This window comes from Pangasianodon hypophthalmus, chromosome 27 (genome assembly GCF_027358585.1).
Source record: "Pangasianodon hypophthalmus isolate fPanHyp1 chromosome 27, fPanHyp1.pri, whole genome shotgun sequence".
In the NCBI taxonomy this organism is placed as follows: Eukaryota; Metazoa; Chordata; class Actinopteri; order Siluriformes; family Pangasiidae; genus Pangasianodon; species Pangasianodon hypophthalmus.
This window is the reverse complement of record NC_069736.1, coordinates 15339828-15363362: the sequence shown is the minus strand read 5'-3', so window position 1 is coordinate 15363362 and position 23535 is coordinate 15339828. Positions and strand designations below refer to the sequence as shown.

Below are 23535 nucleotides of genomic sequence, written 5' to 3'. Positions count from 1 at the left end.
GTTAAAAATAACCCAGTTTGGGTACTTTGAATACCCAGCGCGAGCGAGTTTGGATTAGGATATTTACCTAGCATGCTATTTTTTTAAGCCCCAAATGACGTAAAAATGACGACATTGCTAGAGTACAGTGCTAGCTGATAATCCGAGATGTTACTGACTAATCGTGAGGTAATTTTGTAACTAGTAAGAAGTAACGTTAATATTTATGTAGCAGCCCAAATTTGGTAGCTTAATGTTACTTGTAAATATAATTGTTAGAATTTAATCAAATCTTTAAAATTTTTCTTTTAAAAAACACTAATTTGGTTTATTTATAGCAAGTAGTCAAATTCAGCCATATTTTCCAGCTAGCATATTTTTTTGTCAGCAGGCTAACACTGGCTATCAAGCCAAACTTCAGGTTAAAAAGTTATTGCCTATATAATGTTTAGGTAATACAGAAATATAATTCCGAATTGTTCAGCTTTTATTCAACATAAATTCTAAAATTAATTTAATGTGAACAAAACTCTTTTCTTCCAGTAACAGCTGAATTCTTTTACTTCACACGCGGTTGCTGCTCAACAGTCACAGTGGAAAATTCCAGAAAATGAATCTTGCCTGTTCCATTTCAGGTCAGCATCCCCAATAAATTATGATGAACTGACTATTATCAACCCAATTTGGGCCAAGTCGACAAACTACCTGACCCAACAAGCTAATCCCAGGCCCTGAGATGCAAAATTAACCCAACATTGTGGGCTTTACCAGGTACTGTAACATTTCATTTTGCATTGCCACACACTATTCCTATATATCTATTCCTTTAAAGAAAAGTCACATTAGGTTTTTAGACACTTCACAGTGGACATTTCACATGTGGTGCATGCAAAAATATTTTCATGTGTTTTTTTTTTTTTCACATGATGGACATGTGGTTTCATTTCTCACATGTGATTTTCCCACACAATTAATTCTTTTTCACATACAATCACATATTTTTGACATGATGGATGTCCAATTTCAGGGCATAACGTTGAAACACACTTTTACATGATCACATTATCAAATAATCACATGTGGAAAAACGTATGATAACGTGATTTTTCTACTTAAATTTCTATAATCTGTCTTTTAATCCATAAAAAAAATTGTGTACAAAGTTTCTGTTTTCCACAAGAAGTGTGTACAGGCAACATACATTTGTTACAGGACAGTTTAATCTAAAGTACCATTCATATTCTTATACTCCAAACAAAATTATAGTATGAGGTTTCAAAAGGCAGGTGGCACCCTTTATACAAGGTCTCGGACATCCTTTATGTCCTGATCCAGAACCTCAGGAGGAGTCTTGCAAGAAAACCTGCAGAGACACAGCAGATCAGAATCAGGTTAGTGATGTGAAGTAGAAAAAAAACATGTTTACTTCATAGCTATCTACGCTTGCTTCTAAATGCTTAGTCATTTGTCATTAATACGCAGTTTTGTGCGATGTGTAGATACACTCTCTGAGATAAAGGTACCAAGCTGTACTTTTCCATGTCACTGGGGTGGTACCATATATTGTGTTTTTAGCATGCATTTGTTAACTGGGAAGGTGCATGTACCTTTAATTAGATTTTAGAGTAATGCTTTAAAGGTACATGGGTGGTTCTTAAGGTCCAATTATATAACTTAAATTATTTTTAAAGATACACTGTATTCACATTTCCAGGTGAAAGATGCCAACTACAGGTACAAAAGATGTACCCTTAATTGTACCCCAGAGAAAAGGAAAAGTACAGATTGGTACCTTTATTTTGTAAGTACCAATGAACAGAAGCCAGTGGTGTTCAAACCTAGTGCTAAGGATGCTATGCTGTTCACATTTTTGCCTCATCTACCACAGCTGATTCATGGATTAATTGACCAACTCGTGGTCTAATTAGTTAGCACTTAATGTGCTGGGTTACAGCAGGAAACTTTCACCATGTAAAGAACAGAAAAACTTGCATAACCTGTGCTTAAAATATCTTAAATCTTTGGACAAGCTATTAGTGATGTATTAAAAGTGAGGAATTGGGTACATTTCTGCACTTTCTTTGTATCCATTTTTTTTCTCATAACCCTTTAACCACCAATATTAAAAACGTTGATTGGGAATTCCACACACACACACACACACACACACACACACACTAATTCTGTTTTCCTGTAACAGTAAAGTTTGTCTAATACCTCTCCAAGGAATTAAAAGGGAGTATTATTTGTTTGCCTTTTTTTTTTTTTAATTTGAAGTAATTTATGGCAGCAGCATCAGCGAAAAACAGCTTCCACTCCCACAGCAGTAAATCCTGTAGTCATTGTCGGGTTACTGCCTCTATATCCACACAATCAATGCAGGGCTCTATCACGCACCATGCCTCTTATCGTAAGCAGTTTAAACGTAGATTTTTCACCAGACGAATTCAGTTTTTGACAGCACAGATGTTCTTTTGTACCTCTCAGTCAGCTCAGGTCTACTTGGCTTGTGCAGACGGGATACCATTTCTTTCTGTGGAGAACACACAGTTAACAGTTTATAATCATGATGTTACCAATTACCAAGAAGTTCTAACTGAGGTATTTGATCAACATCTTACAGAAATGTGTGAAAATAGGTGCTGTGAAGGCCATATGATGGTATTCATAGGATAATCTGTAGCACAGCCAGACAATAGAAGAAGATATTAAATTTGATGGCTTTTTAATTTCAGTTTTGGTTGTTAACTGTATTAGACAATCTGTAATTTGCAGATTACAGAAGTAAAGTAGCTAGTGTGATTACGATTAAGATAACTAGTGCCTCAAAATAGCATAGACAATAATTACGTTCCACTATAATTACTTACATGGATGGAAACAATGTAAGGGTCAAACTTAAAAAGTAATACATATTTTTGACCAAATTATATATGTTATATGATCAGAATCAGATATCCAAGAGGAGTTAATGATGTAAAAATCGTGATTTTTAGACACAGGGCTGTTTTAATGCACATTTGCCTTAAGCAATAATGTCAGATAGAACTGGCTATGACTAATCATGATTGGTAAAACAGCTAAGGCTAACCACATAATCATCATCCTTTTCCCCTAGAGACATGCAAGTCCATAATGAGTTGCTTTCCAGACCAGTCCACTCTTCCTGTTCCTCTGCAGGGGTTGGACAGTCGCTAAAATGCTGAGGCTTTGAGGAAAAAGTGCTGATAAGAGAGACAGAGCACTCTAATGGATAAGAGAGAAATAAAACACTTGGCTGTCTATAGGACTCCTCTTCTGCCCAAATCTGCAAAGGGCCATAATGATGAACTGCCTATAGGATGATTTGCACGTACATATTGGTGGCTGAACAGAAATGAATAGCAATATAGATTTATAAGGGAGATTGACACATTGGTGCCTACCTTAATCCGATCTTCTCTCTGCTTCTTTAAGAGTGCCATGATCTCATCACGCTTTTTTGCCTTGGAGAAAAAGACACAATAAACTGGTGTGTGAAAAAGCAAGATGTGATGTTCAATAGCTAACCACCTATCTCTCCACCAGTAGTAATCTATGTGCATATGGACACGGCTGAGAATGCAGCAGCCAGCTGGCAAGAGAAACTGCAACTACTAAACAAGCCTCATAACTCTGATTTAACACTCTCACTTTGTGGCTACACGGCTGGCTGGTAATTAACGTCATTTGATTGATTACATTCTGAATATGGCCTCAGTAGCCATTTATCAAGCAGACATCATTTGAGAGCAGGTTAATCAGTTACAATAATGTAATTCAATATGATTATTATCATTAGCTATAAACATTACTCATGCCATGTACTGCAAAAGCACTCAAAGTGAAATCTAAAGCAGCTTCTCTCATAAAATATACACATTTCTGTGGACATTATACTGAACAGAATAACTGCTGTTATTCAAGTGAAAGGTTTAGATTCAGAATGAAAAATGGCAAAGTATCAAGCACATGATGGAAAATGCTGTTTTTTCTTATAAAAACAGCCATTTCTCTCCAGTTGTCAGCTTTGGAAAAAGCTTTTTTCTTGAGAAGAAATGCCAATTACTAAATAGGAATTGTATGAAAATAATCTGGTCTCTGGTGGACTATGCATCCTACAGCTTTCAAGTCGATTGCTCTCAGTGGACCTGTGGAGAAATAAGAGGGATGTAGAGCTGAGCAGATTGCAACTGTGCTGGAAAAAAAAGACGGCGAGTGAGTAACATACCTATGAGTCACTAGAGAACGATAGCTTAGGAAGTTCGTGAGATTTTGTAATTTGTTTGGCTGCATGTATTGACTTTCCAGGTTAAACCAAGAACGTGATTAAAGAAAACCATCACTGATAATGCAATTTTGTTTAAACTTATGGCAGTGCTTAAGGCTGATGAAGAATCAGTTGGGTCGAAATTGAAATTTAGAAACAAGACTGAAATGCACAGCAAATTATAAAACTATTACATATATACTCTAACTATTATAGACGCTTATACCTCAGCGCTGTTGAACTCTTGATTCTGATTTGTAAGAAAGTATTTAATTTATTTACAATAGCTTGGCTGCAAAGCAAATCACAGGTTTATATTACTGCGTTCATTAAAATATCATTTCTGTGGTAAAAACTATTTCACACTGACTTGTATAGCAGATGCTAAAGAGATGAAAAACTTTTGTGAATACAAAGCTTTCTGTAAGGAGATGTTTGTCTAACAATTATGGAAAGTAGTCTCCAGTGTCAGCACTTTGTAACAGTCAGAAGTAAAGCTGTAAATTATATTTCCTGTGATGGGAATATCTTCAGGGTTGAGGGCTTTGTGGTTTCTCTGTTTCTTAAGTTAACTTCAAGAGAAAATGAATGAAATGTAAGTGATAACAGGAAATAACCTATTTCTTGGAAATTCCATGACATTAAATGTAACTATAAACGGATGAAAAAACATTTTGCATATGTTGGAATAAAACACTTCAGGACGTGCTATAGAAAAAACAACTGACTTTGTGGTGGTACCAGTAACTCTGATTTACATCAGGCTGCATGATACCATCTGACATTGATTAAATTCCAAAACAGCGCACCCTATTATGTTTTGTGTATCTTTGCTTGTAGAACTGTTCTATTGTGAATGCCATAGATGAGCCTTTGAAAAATCCAACCAGCACTATGGATGTCAGCCGTTCTGGATTTTGCTGAACTTGGGTCAAACACATACTAAATGTCAGGGATAACAAGGATAATGATCTTCTATTGGCCCAATTAAATTTCAAATTAGGAATCTCTGGGCTAGTAAGAGCTCTTTATGCAAGAAACGTTCTTTTTAAAATGTGCATTTTAAAACCACTCTCATGTCTCATACCGAATGATGTGCACCTCTTTACTTAAGCAGAATCCTCTGCAAAAAAAGAGTCGATGTTCCCTGAACCCTCCTAGGCTCTTTCAGATGAATTGATCTGCAACTAGCCTGGGCACCGCAAACCATGGGCCCGCTAATCCGATTAGCAGCCAAGCTCAGTGGGCTGCGGCAAGCACCAGAGGCTCCGCAGATGCATCCATCATGACAGAAGTACAAAGAGCTGGTTAAAGGTGGCAGCTTCTGGGATCACATTACCCCGATTGGCTCCCTGGTGCAGTGGGGAACACCAGTGCTAAATCAAAAATACAGGCTGCTTATCACATTAGAAAATGGGCAATTACTCAGGAGAGTTTTATGAGGATGTAATATGAAGCATACAACACATCAGGGACCATAAACCATTTAATGCTTCACAGGAATTCTGCTATGTATTTAAACACACTCCCATCTGGACTCTTAATTTTGTGGGCTGCAGGTTTATTGATTTTGTATAGTGCTCATAATATTAAAATGGTAGGTGTAGCCAATTGCTGATGTTGCTAATTTGTAGCTTGTGCCAGTCTCTTGTCGCCAAATCTCATATTCCTGTTAGGGGTTTGTAACACTGACTATTTCATTACAACCGCCATAATTAAGGACCAATCTAGCTTGCACTGGTGTGTGATTGCAGCATACGCCTGATTCACTTTATGTCTTAAGTGCACCATTATGCAAGTGAGAGCTTCATTTCCTTAATGCAGTGTGCCAAGCCTTTTTTGCTTAAAGACAGCAGATTCTGGCTGCCAGATCCTCACGCTGCAAAAACTCATCTGATCTCGATTCATTGCTCATTACTGCTGTGTATCTGCTCACTGCAGGCTGGCTCCAGCACAGTAAGAGAGAACAATAGAAATTGCATCAATATATCATATCTACAACTTGCAGTAAAATATATGAAATAAAATATTTTATTTTACCATCAGAGGTATTTATCAGAATTTGCACCTTCAGTCTTATGAATACAGTGCCACATACTAGAGCAGTAAGGTAAATAGCAGACCAGCAAATGGTACAATATATATCTTTGAACAGTGTCCATGAAAACCCTGTAAGTAAACCCATTTCCCCAACTGCCCCCTCAAGTACTGAATCTGTTGTGAACAGAAATACAGTACATCTTCTCATTGCTGCATTCAGAGCTGGAGACTTAAGTCCTAAAGTTACGTCAAAATATTTACACTGGGAAAATTACTTATCTTCAGAGATAGGTTATGCACCTGCATAAGCAAATTTTCTGAGCTCTTTACAGAGAATCTTGCAAATCACCTGTACCTCCTAGGTTTTAAGATTTTTCTTGAGTAGAGGTGTCCAACAACAAGAGTTTTCAGCTGGCTTTAAACACAAACACGAGCTGTTCTGAGAGGATGAGCCATCTTCCCAATCTATCAGCACTTAGGCAGCAAAGGCTGTGTGTAACATTTCCCCTTACTTCCCCGTCTTTATTTTGTGCAAGCCATCATGACATAGAATGTGTATAGGTATAATGCAGTTTACCATTTCCTCACCATTTCCAGATATCTCTGCTTCTCATCCTGCATCTGTAGCTGGTACGCCTTCTGTAGGCTCTCATCATTTTCTGTTGTAAGATCATATGTTCAGATTGGGGGAATTCAAAGTGACATTATTAAAACGAATAAAAACACTACTTACTAGACCATGGTGGCTGCTTGGGAACATTATTACTGGCTAAGAGGAAAGATAAGACAAAATTATTAAGACTGTTTTACAGTATATAGCCTAAGCCCACAATATTTTATCTTACCTGCTCATGGTCAGGAATTTGTGGTATATCTCTATGTTTAGACATTTAATTTGGATCAAATTTTCATATATAGAAGAATGACATGTTCTAATACATCATTGCTTCTTTAGTAACAGTTTACACAGGTACTTGTACAGTGTCGTTTCCATACAAATGGATTTTAAAATGTGTTTAATTGTTGATATGCTGTGTGTGATATGCAAAGTGTTTTTGTGAGGAAACGTTCATTCAGCATTTATGGAAGGAGTCTCCAGCATCAGCACTTTGTAATAGTCAGAGGTAAATCAGTAACTTTAATTTTCTTACACAAACGAGTCTTTATGGTGGAGGAATTTGTGGTTTCTCTGTAACAGGATAAGCTGATTTTTGTCTTATTATAAAGTAAGTGATAACAGGAATGAACCTTAATGTAACTGTAAATGGATAAAAATATGACAATAATAAAAAAATTGCTAGTGTTGAAAAATTGCTGTGGCGTAAGAGAAATAAAACACTTCGGGACGTGCTGTTATAGGAAAACAGTCAGCCTCAGGGTGGTCATGCCATCACACCACCCTGTCGATGATTATTTTCCTATAAAAGCACGTCACAAAGGGTATAATTTACTTTTAATAGGTACATCAAGAAACAGCCGGTTGATTTACATGAGACAGTGCAGAAACATGCACCATGCAGGAGTTGGCCGTTTAGATGCTGTCTAATGTTATACACGCTCCCTATTCTGTTCATTTCACATGCACACGGACACACCCGCTGTAGATGTAGTCTCTCTCTTTCATTCTCTCTCTCTCTCTCTCTCTCTCTCTCTCTCTCTCTCTCTCTCTCTCTCTCTTTCTCTCTCTCTCTCTCTCACACACACACACACACACACTGTAGATATGGTTACTTTTACACAAACACGCAAGCAAGGTCCTTGGCTATCTTCAGATGCAGTCTAATGTCATACACACAACTCTCTCTCTTTCACTCTCTCTCTGTCTCACACACACACACACACACACACTTACACTTGCGTTGCGGGGTCTTGGCTACCTTCAGACGCTGTCTGATATCCACCGACACTAAGCTGGACTCGATGGGTGGCTGTAAACACAGGGAGCTCCAGAAGACTTTGGCGTAAGCTACATCCTCTTGCGACGAGCCTTCAAACACCGTGTAACACACATCAACATCTGAAAGTGTTTCTACAGCGTCTACTATATCTTGCACTTCGCTCATAATAAGACTTCTGTACTGGAGCCAAGGGCTGAGTGTGTTTACCGGAAGTGAAGGCACCGGCGCGTGTTGTCATGGAGAAAGACGCTTTCAGGCGCGCGACATAATCCCCCATTTAATTTATAAAGAATGAGTCTAAATTTTAACGGACGATTGTTATGAACTTACAAAACGCACATATGTATATGTGTATACACGAAAAAAGGTCCTAAATCCTCCCCACTCGTGGTGAATCATCCGCACTTGAACAAGCACATGGACCCCCAGCTATTACTATTACTATTCCCCAGAACGTTCCCGGAACGTTTGTTTTTGGTTTCCGAAACGTTCTGAGACTAAATCTTTTAGTTTTCCAGGCAAACTGTACTACTGTGATCATTATGGCGCATTATGGTACAGAGAACGTTCCACTAATGTTCCCATAACTTTGAAATAATTTGGGAATCTTGCGGTAACCCGCTATGTTTCGGAGAACGTTTCCTTCCAGGAACCTTAAAATAATTTGAACCTCTCGAGAACCGTGATGGAACCATCACTATACAAACCTGTTACTACACTGATGCAAACCTAGTTTATTTATATAGTTTATACCTATAGTTTATACTATTACATGTGTATGTAATAAAACAGGATGACACACACCATCACCATCATCATCATCATCTTCATGTCAGTTTTAGGTTTTATAAATCTAGAATTTGAAAGTCAAATTTTAATGTAAGACTAAATCCATAGAATTTAGGATCAAAGTATGATGTTTAATTAATGAGGTCACTGGTGTTTTCAGGTATACTGTATAAACTATATTTCTGTAATTGTGAGAAATAAATGATACATTAATAATGCAGATGAAACTAATGAATTACAAAGATTATTATTATTATTATTATTATTATTATTATTATTATTATTATTATTATATTGCAATCAGCTGTTGCCTTTGCTACCATTTGTATTTTTGTCATGCCTTGGCAAATCAGGAATGATAGAAAAACCTCTCTTAACTTGAATGAGATGAATACAAATTAAGTGTACTTTACTATGCTTGAATCTTAGCTCTTCAGCTAAGGATATAAATATAATCTAATCAAAAAATGCAATGCATAAGTATGACATCAAATATTCGTAAAAATATACTAATGTAATAGGGCTAGCTAGACTCATTTGTGAAAACTGATCTGTAGATTTGCAGTCATTATGCAAGGCTTAGGCTATCTAAGCTTAATGCCTATTGGGTTAAGTCAGACACTCAGACAGATTAATTGTCTTCTTTTTATTTATTACGATGATGCATTACATTGCAAGCATTTTCAAAAACCAAGACAATAACCAAAGATGTGCTGTTTTGGAGCTGTTGTTCAGCTGGTAGTGAGGTTAGTGATTACTGTAGGTCCGAATCGTAATCAGCTAACTACACTGCCAAATAACCAAACAGCATGTGTTCCCAAGGAGTCTTCCAGAACAATCAATGCACAAACACATAATAAAACATGTTTCACCACTCTGTAACACACTGTAATAGCAGCTCTGACTATAGTTTTGGCTGCAAGACAAATCACAGGTTTATACTGATGCCTTACATAAGCACATATAATATTTCACTCTGTGTGAGACATTGTGGAAAATAAGTACACAGTGATATGTGCTTGACTGCAGGCTGTTGTGTTGGCAGTATGGTTAGTGATTGTAGTCTGTGTAAAACAATCAGCTAACAACACTGCCTACAAACCAACCCCAACAGGTGAACTGGGCAACAGTTCACAACAATGACAGCAGAGGAAAGATACTACAATACAGATGTGTGACATTGTTTGACTTCTGAAGATGGACATATCCTTGATGGGAAGCTTTCCTACATTTTCAGGCACTAAGACCAAACAAAGTCTGACAAATAACATTTAACATTTAAATGTTAATCAGACCTGAAATTAGAAAAGATAAATTAGAAGGAAAAGTATCTGGGGAAAAGGACAAAAAGTAGCTGCATGGTATGAACAAAATTAGCATATTCAAATAATTGTAATGCATATTGCAGATGTTGATTTAAACAATATAATCCATAAAAAATGGTCATTTGGAGCATTCACAAAAAATTGTAAGTGATCATTTGTGTATAACTGATTATTTCAAAAACAAATACTGCTGTAATGATTAATCAACAATACATTGTGCAACCCAAATTCATAGCTCTCAATATATCCACACACTAAAGCAATGAGTACAGAAAAAAATGATTTGGATATTTCAGGCACTGTGGTTGAAATTGTCAGCAGAATGTGTTAAAAATGTCAGTTCACTGAGGCCTACATATGAAGTAACATGTGCACATGTAGGAACAGGCTACATATAATTTATCACCACTCACCTGTGAAGGACTTGCTTTAAATACAAACTTACTTATTCCTGCACAGTCCAGTTTGAAGGAATGCCACCTTACACTCTTCTCTTCTGTCATATCTATCTCTTCTCTCTCCTGTGTATTGTAGCCTTTTCCTGTCGTTGCCATGCACCTCATGACGTCAAACCTGTTGGGCCAGAAGTGGACAGATCAGTTGCATGTGATTTGTTCCTAAAAAAAAAAAAAAAAAAAACAGCTACATGATAGTCATGAATATAATGCTGCTCTGTAGACTTTAATACTCAAGAAATTTGATCAAAATATCATAAAAATTTAAATTATCATGTGACATATGATTCATTAATGAAATCTACATGAATTGCATTGCACTGATACACTCTCTGAGATCTGATAGAGTTGGGGAAGCAAGGTTTAATTCAAGGGTGGCATCCACAGTGGAAACTATCGGGGCTGTTAATGAACCTTTGGACCCTCATATAACTTAATATATGTATGACCCTGAAAACCATTGTAAACTGAAAGTTGCTGTACCTTTGCTTACCACTGGCATTGTATCCTCAGAGGTATATCTTTTTGTACCTTTAATATGTATCTTTCACCTGAAAAAGTCAATACTTTCTAAAGCATACTTTAAAATGTGCAGTGAGGTCACTATATTGAGGTCACTGTTCAATCTTGAGCTTGAGCTTTACTGTCTGTGAGAAGTTTCCTCCAGGTTCTCTGGTTTCCTCCCACCTCACAAAAACCCACCAGGAGATGAACTGGCTACCTTAAAGTTGCCCCTAGGTGTGAATGGATGTGTGTGTGTGTGTGTGTGTGTGTGTGTGTGTGTGTGTGTGTGTGCATGAGGTCCTCCAATGGACTGGCATCCTGCACAGTGTTCCTGGGATAGTCTCCAGATCCAACGGAACCCTGACCAGGATAAAGCGGTTACTGAAGATGAATGAATGAGTGACATGGTACCCTCAGGAGTATGTTTTTGTACCTTATGTGTGCATCTTTCACCTGGGAAAATGAATGAAAAACATTTAACGAATTGGAAAAGTTGTTTTGGGAGCAGGGAAAAATTCCAAAAGATGCACCCTTTCTCCTTTCTGTGGTAAATTTGAATGTTTGTCGTATATTTTCAGGTTTCCTTAACATTTTCATAATTAATGTTAGATTTAGACCTACTTGTTAATTAAATCATTCAGTCACACACTCGCTTGTCACACTGCCTGTCTCCTGGACCACTTAATTTAAACCATTATTACAGGTACAGATTTAGTTTCACAGGTGGAAGATACCTTCTGAAGGTACGAAAGATGTACTCTTGACAAGCAAAGATATAGTGTAGCTACTCTTTTGTCTATTATACACAAATGTTTTGTCAGTTTACACAAAATTTTAGCTATTGTACACAAATTAGGGACAAGACAAACTCACAAAATACTGCTAAGTAAAGTAGTTGAGCTAGCTTTTCATGACTGTATGGCTAAGCCTGGTGTCTCTCAAAAAGGCAGGCCTACTTACCGAAGGAAATCTTCACAGGAAGAACTCGGTTAAAGTGTTTCTCTGTGCCTCTGAACTCGGTCTCACACTCACAGCTTTTATAACAGGAGCCGCTGTGGCGCGTTTAAACTGAGCGGCTTGTGAGGCGCGAGCCGCTGGAGGCGGGAATGAGGGCGCTAAAGAGCGCGCGCTGACCGTCACCTCACAGCTGCAGCGCGTGCAGGAGAAGAGAAGGCACGCGCGAGTATAAAGGCGTTTACACGGTCATCCAGCAGCCTTTAACAGTAGTGTGTAATGTTAATAAAATTATATACTTATATTGACACAGAGGTATAGAAAGAATGAATGTTCCCGATAGTACAAATACTTCTTACATATATTGTAGTACATTTTTAATGAAATAATTAGGTTTTTGTTATATTTAGACCATTATGTATTACACTGAATGATTTTAATGCTCTGAATTTCTGTCAATTTCTGTTAATTACATTTAAGCTGTATTTAAAAAAAAAAAAAAAAAAAACATTTTCCTGAATAAAAAGTAGATGAGTTCATGTCATAAAATCTAAACACTACACACTTTTTTCATAATTCATTTTGACTTTTTCACTTTTTTGGCCAAGCTTGTGTGATTTACCAAATAACACTATGCACATAATGACTAACTTTGCACATAAAGTACACATAATTAATGTTTATGTCCATGAAAATGAACACATCTATATATATGGAAGATGTGTTCATTTTCATGGACATAAACATTAATTATGTGTACTTTATGTGCATAGTTAGTCATGCATATATATACATGTATAAATCCAATAAAAATATTTTTTGTACACATGCAAAATAAACAAAAAACAGTTACAACTGGGCTTTTAGTTTTCATTGACATGCCAAATCATGTTCTGAAAATGGTGCAAGGAATTCACATGTATGACAATAAATTAATAAGAAAAACTGATAATTGTAAATAACTGAAAATTGAAAATTTTTAAATATACATAATCCATGTTATCAAAAGATTGTAGCTCTAATTAAGTAAAACTCATCTGATTAACACAGATATAAAGCCAGGAGACTAGTATAATCAACCGTCTTTAATATGTGTATATGTGTAGTACTCAGTCTGAGACAAATCCAAGGACTATTAATTTCTACTGGTTATAGATAAACATCACTCTTAATGTTGGTAGTAGTTGTCATGATACTAACAAAATTGATCAATTAAAGAAAATACTTCAGAACCTCTATACTTATTAATGACATATGTTGCAATTACTACAATAATGCCACCAAAGTAAGACTACATTTCTGCATCAGAGATAACAGATGATTCAGTGACTAAAATGCACTTCATGAGGCTGAAGGCAATCACCTCTTATAGTGTATCTACAGAATCAGAGTTTGCAATGTCTAATGTATAAAATGTATATAAAGTAACTGGAGTTAGGTATCCGTCAGATTAAAACAATTTTATGTAATTATATGTATTATATTATAGGTATATGTGTTTATATATATATATATATATATATATATATATATATATATATATATATATATATATATATAAATTATTATTATTATGTTGTAAATAATTTTATTTTCCATTGTTCAACTTCTTGAATTTCTTTTCTCTCCGTCATTTTTTTCTTGTCCAGTCACTAGTGAATTTTTGACTCTGATGATGTAGATAATCACTCCCTTACCTGAGACACATGGACGCCCTATGCTTGGAGGATCAAAGTAACCGCCATTCATACAGACAACCATTTAATGCAGCCCACTGTTGTTAATTCAGAGGTAAAGAACAAAAACAAAAAGCTGATCAACTCCTTAGATACAGACCAAACTAAACACTAATGTTTCTCTGAGTTGGGATTGTTTTTCAGTTGGTAGGGTATGCATTATAACCCACGCACTGTGGCGATAGTGGACAATAGCTACTCAGGGTTACCACAGAAACATTTATTGAACATTTCATTCCTTCTCCAAAGACAGGCCCAGGCTTGCCTGTAGAAGTATAACATCTAACATCTTATTTGCTGCCGGTTGCTCTGTACACATAACAGCTAATCTGACATGAAAAATCAACTTGCATCAATTTGCCACCATGTATTAAACATCTTTTATAACCTTATCTTATTCTCAAAACATCAAGTGCACACAACACTTTATTTGCTAAACAAATTCCTCATAATTTCAAAATTAAATAAATAACTACGAACAATGACATCAAAATGAAATGGCCATTTATTACCACTTATACCAAGACACATTTATTTTCAGTATTTACAGTAATGCTAAACAGCTAATACAAATGAATGGCAAATACAAAAAGTGGCCTCTTTTTAGTTCTGTACTTTTTAGTACTGTTTGCCTTTACTCTTCCACAGCTATAAATGGTAAAACTGAAACACTTTGTGGAAATTTGAAAGAAAAAAAAAAATTAGAAACAAATTAAGAAAAAGATATCATAGGCCATTCACTTTCATCCATCCATTCTTTGATGCTATGCATGCTTCTGCTGTGAACTCAAACCAGAATCCTTTGCACACATGAAGGCATGATGTCCAAGGTCCTATATCCCCAAACTGTATGCTTAAATATTGTCTTTAACTGAATGGGAAGTAAGTTCTGTTAAAGACACTGAGGAACAGGAAGCCTGATTTTGTATTGTTGTCCCAAACTACTGTCATGGAATGGAGATGGAGGCCATTGCATGTGCAGATAATTTATTATGTGAAGTAAAAACAAAACAACCAAAACTGTGTAAACAAGAACCCTAAACATAAACTGTGATCCAAAGCAAAAAATAAATAAATAACAAAAAAGACAGACTATAAGCAGTACTGTGGCACACCCAACAACAAACAACAACTACAACAAAGTTGAGATGCTGAAAAACTAGAACTTAAATAGTGATGCAAGACAAGGCATAACAAGAAACAGTTGAGAATGATTCGTGAGGCGTGTGACATGCTGGGGCTGATGGGTAGTATAGTTCTTTGCACATTGGTGCTACCATGACATACTATATATAAAAGTCTGAATCAACTTCCTGTTATACTCAGGGATGAGATTCCTGAATATTGTAACCAAATGGCTAAGATGGATTGTGTGTTGTGAGACTCAGTGATATGCATGTGGATAAATACTATCTAATTTCCTCTCACTTCCCAAAAACGTGTCAGCATGTGGACTGTCTATTCTTCTCCCTAGGTGTGTAGGCCTATATGTGATACCCCATGATGGACTGACTTATTGGTTTATTATTTTGTCACTAGTATCAAAAGTAATGCTAGTACTACACTTTGAACATACAGGTCGATGTGTGGATAGTTTCCTTTTTTTTCATAAAGTTGGCTTATATATTAACTATTTACTCCATGAAACATTGTCATGGCATAACACACTGAATCTTTCTCCCAAACAGAATGGTGAAAACAGGTTTTAGAGTTATAATGACATCAACCCAGACTTATACACAGACCCTCATTAATCAATTGTGAGTTGTGATCCCACTTCAGTACTGTATTTAGGCACTATTTCTTTTAAAATTGAGAATGTGAGTACAACATTTAAAAAAGGGTAAAAAAAAAAAAAAGTGCAGTAAAGAGGCCAAGAAAAATCAGTGATGGAAAGTATTCTGTATATTTTCTTTTTAGCAGGCCTAGAAATTCTGCATTACATTCAAATTGAACAAATAAAATACATTAGTATTCTCCCAGTATTCTCCCTGTGTGTCTTGTGTTTTAATTTATATTACATTCTGGTCCCCTTCCTCCCACTTTTGTTTTCTGAGATCTCCATCTCAAACCACATTCTAAACACAAATTCCTGCCGACTAGCCCACTTCTTAAGGTGCATATGATGGCCAAAGCTTCCCATCTAAAGAACAAGCAAGGGCAGCACTGGTGCCTTTGCCCCTTGCTGTTCCACCAGCTGCATCCCATATTGCAATGGTGTTTATAGTGTTTGTCTCAATGAGTCATCTTAATGAACTTTAGTTGTATACTTTTTCTTAGTAATCACAGGAGTTTCTCTTGAAATTCATGCTTAGAGATATAGCACTTTGTTTCGCAGAAAATGTAGGACAAAGTTTAGATGTCCAGTATACATTTGGTAGAGTTGGCATCTTTTTGCTAAACATATATTTGCTCAGTGCATTAGGTTTATTACTGGCTCGTTGCATTACATTGTAGATAGAAAATTACATTTTATAGAAAGTAGTGTTTTAGTGTTTGTTCTGATTATGTTATTCATTTTCTATTTTAGGCATTTTCCAGCTTAGTGTTCCTCTTACTATAGGGCACAAACTCTGAAAAACTATAGTGCCATCTAGTGGTCAACATCAGCAAAAACACATGTTAGTCAAGTGAAAGCTGTTTCCCAATATGAAACACCTGTTGAGACATCTAATTGGTCATTAACGTGACCTTTAAAAAGCATCAATTTCCCCACATCTTACTGTGATTTAAGCTCCTCAGTGAGTGCTTGTCTTTTGTCCTTTTTGGTAGCAATCTCGGTACTCCTTTCATGTAGGTTTGGTTTTTAGAACAATTTTAATTATTTTTTAAAGCAAAAGAGGCTGTGTCTAGAGAAAATGAAGGAAGAGATTGCTGCTACAGTTTTCTTTGTGGCAAGATTAGCAAAGAAACATGGTAAGCTGGAGCGTTCATGCCGGGAGAGGTTTGCAGTGGCTTTTACTTCGGTCCTTTTCGAGACCTACAAAAGCCACTGGTACCCAGAGAAGCCGTGCAAAGGACAGGCTTTCCGGTGAGGGACTGTGTTGTAGAAGCATGAAAGAGGGAAAGTATTGCAAGAGTTGATGTTATTTATGGACTTTCTTTGTTTTTCAGGTGTCTGAGGATGAATAAGGCCCAGTTGAGGGACCCTATAATTGACCGTGCTTGCAAACAGAGTGGTGTTCACTATGAGGACCTGGGTTTGCCTAAAGAGATCACCATTTGGGTAGACCCTGGAGAAGTGTCATGCCGGTAAAAATCTTTAAGAATTTGGAAGCCTTGCCTTTTATGTACCATGAGGAACCATATCCTATAGTATGGCTTCTAATGGATTAATTTCATGAAGTGATGCATGATGGCATTTTAAAGAATAAATGTACACCTTTGTCTACATTGGTAAGGTTAGATTGGGGATGTCTGCCATAAATTATGTGAATCAGCAGTTGTAACTCTAGTCCATGCATAAGAGCTAATGAGGCTATTGAAGTTTAGCAAGTATAGACATGGTGGTTCTACAGTTTTGCACTGCTTGTTTAGGTTTATAGGTCCAAGCTGAGATTTTCTTTTGCAGGTATGGTGAAAAAACCACACCATTTTGTGTAACCCTTTTGGAGGGGCAAAAAGGAGATGGCGAGTTCTCGCGCAGAATAAACAATGCTGTGGAGCGCGCTTCCTCAGACTACCACTCGGGGACATCTTCAGATGAAGAAGGTGCTAACAGCAGTATGAGCAGTAGCAGCAGTGGTACACTCTCTGCTCCAGAGCCTAAGTGCATCCCCACAGTGTCCAATCCCAACAGTGTTTATCAGGTATTTAAGACAGGCTTCCAACCTTGGTCACAGGTCTTGTCTTGCTCATTTAAGTTTTGTGTGCCAGCATTCCCACTTCAACTTGGGGAAAGGCTGTTAATTAGCTGACTAATTGAATCAGTTGTTTTGCACACTAGACTGTGCAGAATAAAGTTCTGCAGGACCAGGGTTGGGGGGAAACTGTGCCTCAAGATTGTTCTTAATGGTACGGCCACAAAGGGCCAGTGTGGCTGCAGGTTTTCATTCCAACAAAGCATGAGCTATACCTTTCACTTGTTGAATCGGTCCACTTTAGTCTCCAATCAACTGTCAAGTGTGCCTCCAATTTGGCTGTAATGAAAGCCTGCAGCCATACTGTGGAAAAGATTAAAGATTCTGACTCTGACCATTGGGTCTGTAGCAATCCAGCTAGCAGTAAATTAAATCAAGTAAAGGGTTTAGTACTTGATCTTGAATTCATCTTTTATTTGCTTGTCAGTAATGTATATACTTTACCACCTTATTCCTGCAGTTCAGTGAATTTGGCCCACTTCCATCCATGCAGAACTGGGCTGTCTATCCCAAAAGGAAGCCCTATGCTGGTGAAGGCTACCAGCAGCATTCAAATGGTCAATACCCTCCACACAATGGCTTCAAAAACTACAGACCATCGTATGCCTTCTCTGGTCCACGGGTGGACAAATACCATTGGGTTAGCAAGAGCCGCTCATAAGACTTGAGCTTGTGAACAGTTCTAGTGTTTTGCTATTTAGTTGGTGTGCAGCCTTGATGGCTGATTTCAATGTTAATACTTCAATGTAATTATTTATGAGAATCTAATGCTAATTGCCATTAATGGCATGTTTTAAATTGTTTTAATAAATTATGTTGAAAGCTAAGTGGAGAAAATAAAATCTGGTTTTAATACTGGCTCTGTCTGACAAGTTTAGCATAGCTTGCACTAGATGGCAGCATAGTCTTCATCTACAATCCTACTTCAGAATCAGTATAAATTTAAGGTTGTTTCCTTACTTGTGTTGCCTGATGTCTTAATATGGTGTTGCCTGCAGGGGTCTATATAGCAGGTCACTAAATTTGAAGGCATGACACTTCATAAACATATACTTTTATGGATGTGATGGCTACACTTAACTGTTGGAGACCTCTTGCTCATTTAAGGCTGAAGAATTTGCATTTCTCCTCCCATTAGGCCCAAGTATCAGTAAATGTCTTAATTTTGAAGCCCCCCTTTTTTGGTGCACTGAAGACCAATGTGGCTTTATCCATAATAACTTGGTTTCAAGCCACTGCTGTAGATCATACATGGGCTGTCTAAAGTCATATAATGCTAAGTGACTCTGAGCATTGGGTTATGAATTTTGGATCCACTGTCTAGGAATACTCTGTGCAATCTCTGTCCAAAACTACTTTTGGTCTGGAAGTTGCCATCTCATTTGTTTTAAATATATTCATCTGGGTGGAAACCCTAACACAAGATAAGCTATAATCCTCTCAATTAGTAATCTCAGGCCTTCTAAGAAACCTGTATCAGGACTTTGGCAGAGAAGCCAGTTTTTTTTGTTGTTTTTTTTACCAGCTTTCTGATATGTGAATCATATCCTGTGGCTATATCATAATGTGTCTTGCTTAAATAAAACTGAAGAGGACTGAAGTCTGGACATCATTTTCAACCTCCATGAGTTTGAGCTACAAGTTGGGAAACCATGGATGTCTCAATGCTTGTCTGTTGGGCCTTATTTTTTTTTTTCACTGTTTGTATGAGCATTTACACAAGAAGTTTGGTGAAGAAATCCTGTAATTTCCAGAAAACATTCATATCCTAGTTTTCTTTGCATGTGTGTGTAAATTTACACATAAGACTAAATTAAGCCTCAGTTGATCAGCTTCAAGTCATACAAATTGAGTTACTGCATTTTTTTTATGCTGAGAAAGTTTAAAAAGCTTGTGTATTTTTAGTTATGCACAAATTTAATGAAACAGTTGTTTCATATTAATGACATTAACTGGAAATATCAAGAAATATTAAATATGAAAAAAAATGTAAAGAAAGCAAGTCCACATGAATCCATAAAGTAAGACTTGTTCTGAGCCTCCACCCAGTGCCTCACTGTCATTTACTTTTACATTTATCAGGCACTTAAGGACTGAGTACTGGACTGAGCTGGAGACTGGGGAAATAGCAATGACAATCTTCTTCCTGTGTGATGGAGATCTCACTGGGGATGTCTGTATCCTTTTTCAGAGTGTGATACTGCTGCTGTGCCTTCCCCATTACTGGGAGGATCTATACCATCCTGTGCTGGTGTCTGGACCATGCTGATGGCACTGCAGTGTCAGGATATAGGTGACATTCTCTATGTGGCTGGAGTGTGCCTGGCTAGCATAGCCTGAGAGTGCAGGTCTGCTACAGTGGCTTTTTCCGCCATGCAAGTCAACGAATTTTGTGTCTTTTCTAGCTCGCGCTTCTTATTCAGGGGTGATGTCACTGTCACCAAACCCCAGCACGTAGTGCACCCCCTACAGAACTCCAAGCGAGTAACCTTGGGACCCCCTCTTTCAGCTCTCAGCCTCTCCTTCCAGGGTGCCAGACTAGCACCTTCTCCCCAGCATGCAGCAACAATGTTGTATTAAAATGCTATTTACATGTCGTTTAATATATATTAGATGTTTTACACGATAAGTTAAAAATATACAACTGAAATACGGTCATTACTTTATGGCTTAATATCTTAGAATCACAGAATTGTCAGATAATTATAAATCCATGATTCTGAAATGACAAAGACATTCTCACAAAAAAAATGAAAAACAAAAAAAAACAATAACAACAACAACAAAACAACTGGCAGGAAATGAATATAGTCCTTTAGTTCAGATTGAAAATGAAGATTAGATAAAACAAACAAAAATGCTTAAAAAACTTAATCCTAATAAGCAGTTAAAAAGCTAAATAGTGCAAATATTATGATTACGCAGTACTGAGATCTTTGGAGCACTAATTGTTCTTTTCCCTTTGGGATGTTCGGAAAGGCAGCACTTAACTTTAGATTAGATAAAACACAGCTGTGTAAACACAGCTGACATGTAAGAGTGTAAGAGACTTGATTTTAGACCCATTCTTACATGATACACATATTTGGTATACATTTTTTTGTAGCATGCAATGCTGTAGGCAAGCTGGAGCTTGTCTGTTTTAATTTACGTTTCCTGTGCTTTGTCTCCATAAAATGAAACTGAAAGCCATTGTCCTTGACAGACATCTGTTGCTCTTGAATTATGAGTGATATATTACAGTGCAAATATGAAATCTGCATTTGATCTTATGTTCATTATAAACATTCTGGGTTTTAAATACTGAATAAATACCATATGCATCACTGTATCACATGAAGTGACAAAATGCTAACAAAGAATAGGTTTATACATCCAAAGCTACACAGACCACACAGGTACACACCCCACCATACAAGTCAAATTCCTCAGCTGATAAAGTCGTTTAAATTCACAAAAGTGCATTTATATGCTCGATTCAGGCACTGCGGGCACGACACACCAAAGTTGTAGCCACAAATTGTGTACCCTGCGCCCTTGACTTAATAGTTGTGGAGCGTCATACATAATACATAGTCTGTAGTCAATTATTTGTTGGGAAAGTCTGTTCACTTTGACAATTGGCATGGCATATCCATGTCACAATGCTAGTGACTACAGTATATCTTTAAGCATCTAAGTGTAATATAATCAAAAATCATATATCTGAATCATATAAAAATGCAATAGTTGTAATGAGTAAAGTATTTTTTCCATGAATTACATCTCGAGAACTTAACTCGTGACCACAACATATTAATTCATGGCAACACCTTATTAAAAATAACCACTGTGTCAACATAGTCTGCTTTGAACAGAAGAACTAAATTTATTGCAGTTGTTACATGTGGCAGAATTTGGATTTAACTTGTAAAATGAAGCATTGTTTGAATAATATAGAGCAATAAAGAATATATTTTGTCAGGATAACTTTGCTAAACCCACACAACCGAACATACACCATTAACTGCATATGTTTGTGTGTTTGTGAGCGTCAGGGTTCTTTCTGGGAAGCTGTTGCAATTCTGAAATTTCCAGCCATTATCAGCATGTCACATTCCATTCTGCCTTTTTATTCCATACACACACATGTTTGTCTTACTATCCTTGTGAGGACCTTCCATTAATATAAGTATTTATGCAGTTAATTAATGCTATGCTGCACCTAACCTTAACCTCAGTAACCAAAGTGAACTCTTTTAGCTCTTTTAGTTTTAAAATGAAAGCAGCAGTCAGATATTCCTATGCTTGTGGGGACTTTTGGTCCCCACCAATGAAGAAAAACATGCACAAACACACACACACACACACACACACACACACACACACACACACACACACACACACACACACACACAATAGTGTCAAGGCTCCTAACCTTTAAATAACAGTACTAGGCCTGTTATTTGATATTTTTAGTCCAAATTGTGAGTGACACAAAAAGGGTTTACAGGATATTTCAGTCAGCTGAAATGTGTACAATATACATTGGTTCAAAACAGCTTTACAGAAATCCAGACGTAGATTCTGATCACTAAAATCCCTAGGTTTTTATGTCTCTGGACATTCGCAAGATAAAACTCCCTGAAGCCTTGAGGGAAACCAGACTGAAATATGAAACCCATCCTCTGCTGGGGTACCTGGGGTACTAAGTGTATTAAGTGTGTTGAAAGGTTGCATGTGTATGTGCAATATGAGCAGATTGAAAACATCAGGACAGTCTTTATGATTAGAGCAGCCATACAAGTCTACAGTATCCATATGAGATTATCCACTGAAGCAAGGGTGAGACTTGGGCGTAAAATGTTTTTTGGAAAGTGCAAATCAGGAGTACAAGTACAGCTTGACAGAGAGAAAAACAACAGATTAATATATATGCTCTTATCATACAGTGGTCAAAAAAGGTGTACATTTGGATCAGATTGCAAACATGGACTCTGGTAGTTATAAACAGAGAGTCAGAAGATACATACATTTCTATAATTTTCGTGATGGTTGTGATGCAAGTTGAAAATTGCACTATTGAGGAACCACCCACTGAAAACAGTCACAATGACAACAAATGTGTGCCTTTCATGTTCAAATTCTGCCAGAGATATGAGGATGGTTTCTATTTCAGTTGGCAGTTTAACTTCACACAGTAGTTTGCTTATGATCAGATTATGCCACTGTGCATAGTGTTCATAGTGTGATAAGCAGTGTTAGGTTTACACCAAGGCCAGAAACCAGAGAACTTTTTCCCCAACACATTTGTTAAGTGGCTTTTTTTCCCCCTCAATAATAGCGTTCTTTTTGCCACTATGCTTAAAAAAAGCCCAGCTTTGTGGAGAGTCTGGGCTATGACAGTCTCATAAATAGCTTCTACCATCTGTAGAGTTGTCCTTCGCCTCTTGGTTGCATCTCTGACTAATGCCCTCTTTACCCAGTCACTGACTTTGTGGAGTAGTCATGGTTCTGCCATAGTCTTCCCAATTTTTTAATAATTTATTTAATGGTGTTCAGTTGTGTTAAGTTTTAGATACTTTTTTTTTTTTTTAAATAACCAAACAATCCCAGCACAAGCCCAATGTCCATTTCAGTCCAGATTGTAACAAAATGTGGAATAACATATGTAGAAATGTAGAATGTAAACCTTTATAAACATGGAAATCTGTTATCTATTACTATG

At 36.9% G+C, this 23535-nt stretch overlaps 2 protein-coding genes and 1 long non-coding RNA gene across 4 annotated transcripts; 2 read left to right on the top strand and 1 right to left on the bottom strand.

The window, feature by feature from the left end:
- The first annotated feature begins 59 nt into the window (after positions 1-59).
- Positions 60-2028, top strand: LOC117596201 (uncharacterized). 2 transcript variants are annotated; one of them, XR_004577371.2, is made up of 4 exons: positions 60-168; positions 615-750; positions 1246-1370; positions 1694-2028. It is a non-coding gene; the product is annotated as an uncharacterized LOC117596201 (long non-coding RNA). The 2 variants fall into 2 exon arrangements; XR_008301075.1 differs by lacking the exon at positions 60-168 and having other exon boundaries at positions 202-750.
- Positions 1092-8473, bottom strand: hoatz (HOATZ cilia and flagella associated protein). Its single transcript, XM_026921448.3, has 6 exons — positions 8160-8473; positions 7041-7076; positions 6896-6966; positions 3405-3464; positions 2460-2512; positions 1092-1342 (listed from the first exon to the last, which is right to left on the bottom strand). Exons 1-6 carry the CDS (start codon positions 8368-8370, stop codon positions 1276-1278), a joined length of 498 nt encoding a protein of 165 aa, XP_026777249.1. The 5' UTR covers positions 8371-8473; the 3' UTR covers positions 1092-1275.
- Positions 8474-16696: 8223 nt separating this feature from the next.
- Positions 16697-18686, top strand: btg4 (B-cell translocation gene 4). The gene is made up of 4 exons (XM_026921611.3): positions 16697-16999; positions 17083-17220; positions 17540-17777; positions 18289-18686. Exons 1-4 carry the CDS (start codon positions 16827-16829, stop codon positions 18487-18489), a joined length of 750 nt encoding a protein of 249 aa, XP_026777412.1. The 5' UTR covers positions 16697-16826; the 3' UTR covers positions 18490-18686.
- The last annotated feature ends 4849 nt before the right edge of the window (positions 18687-23535 follow it).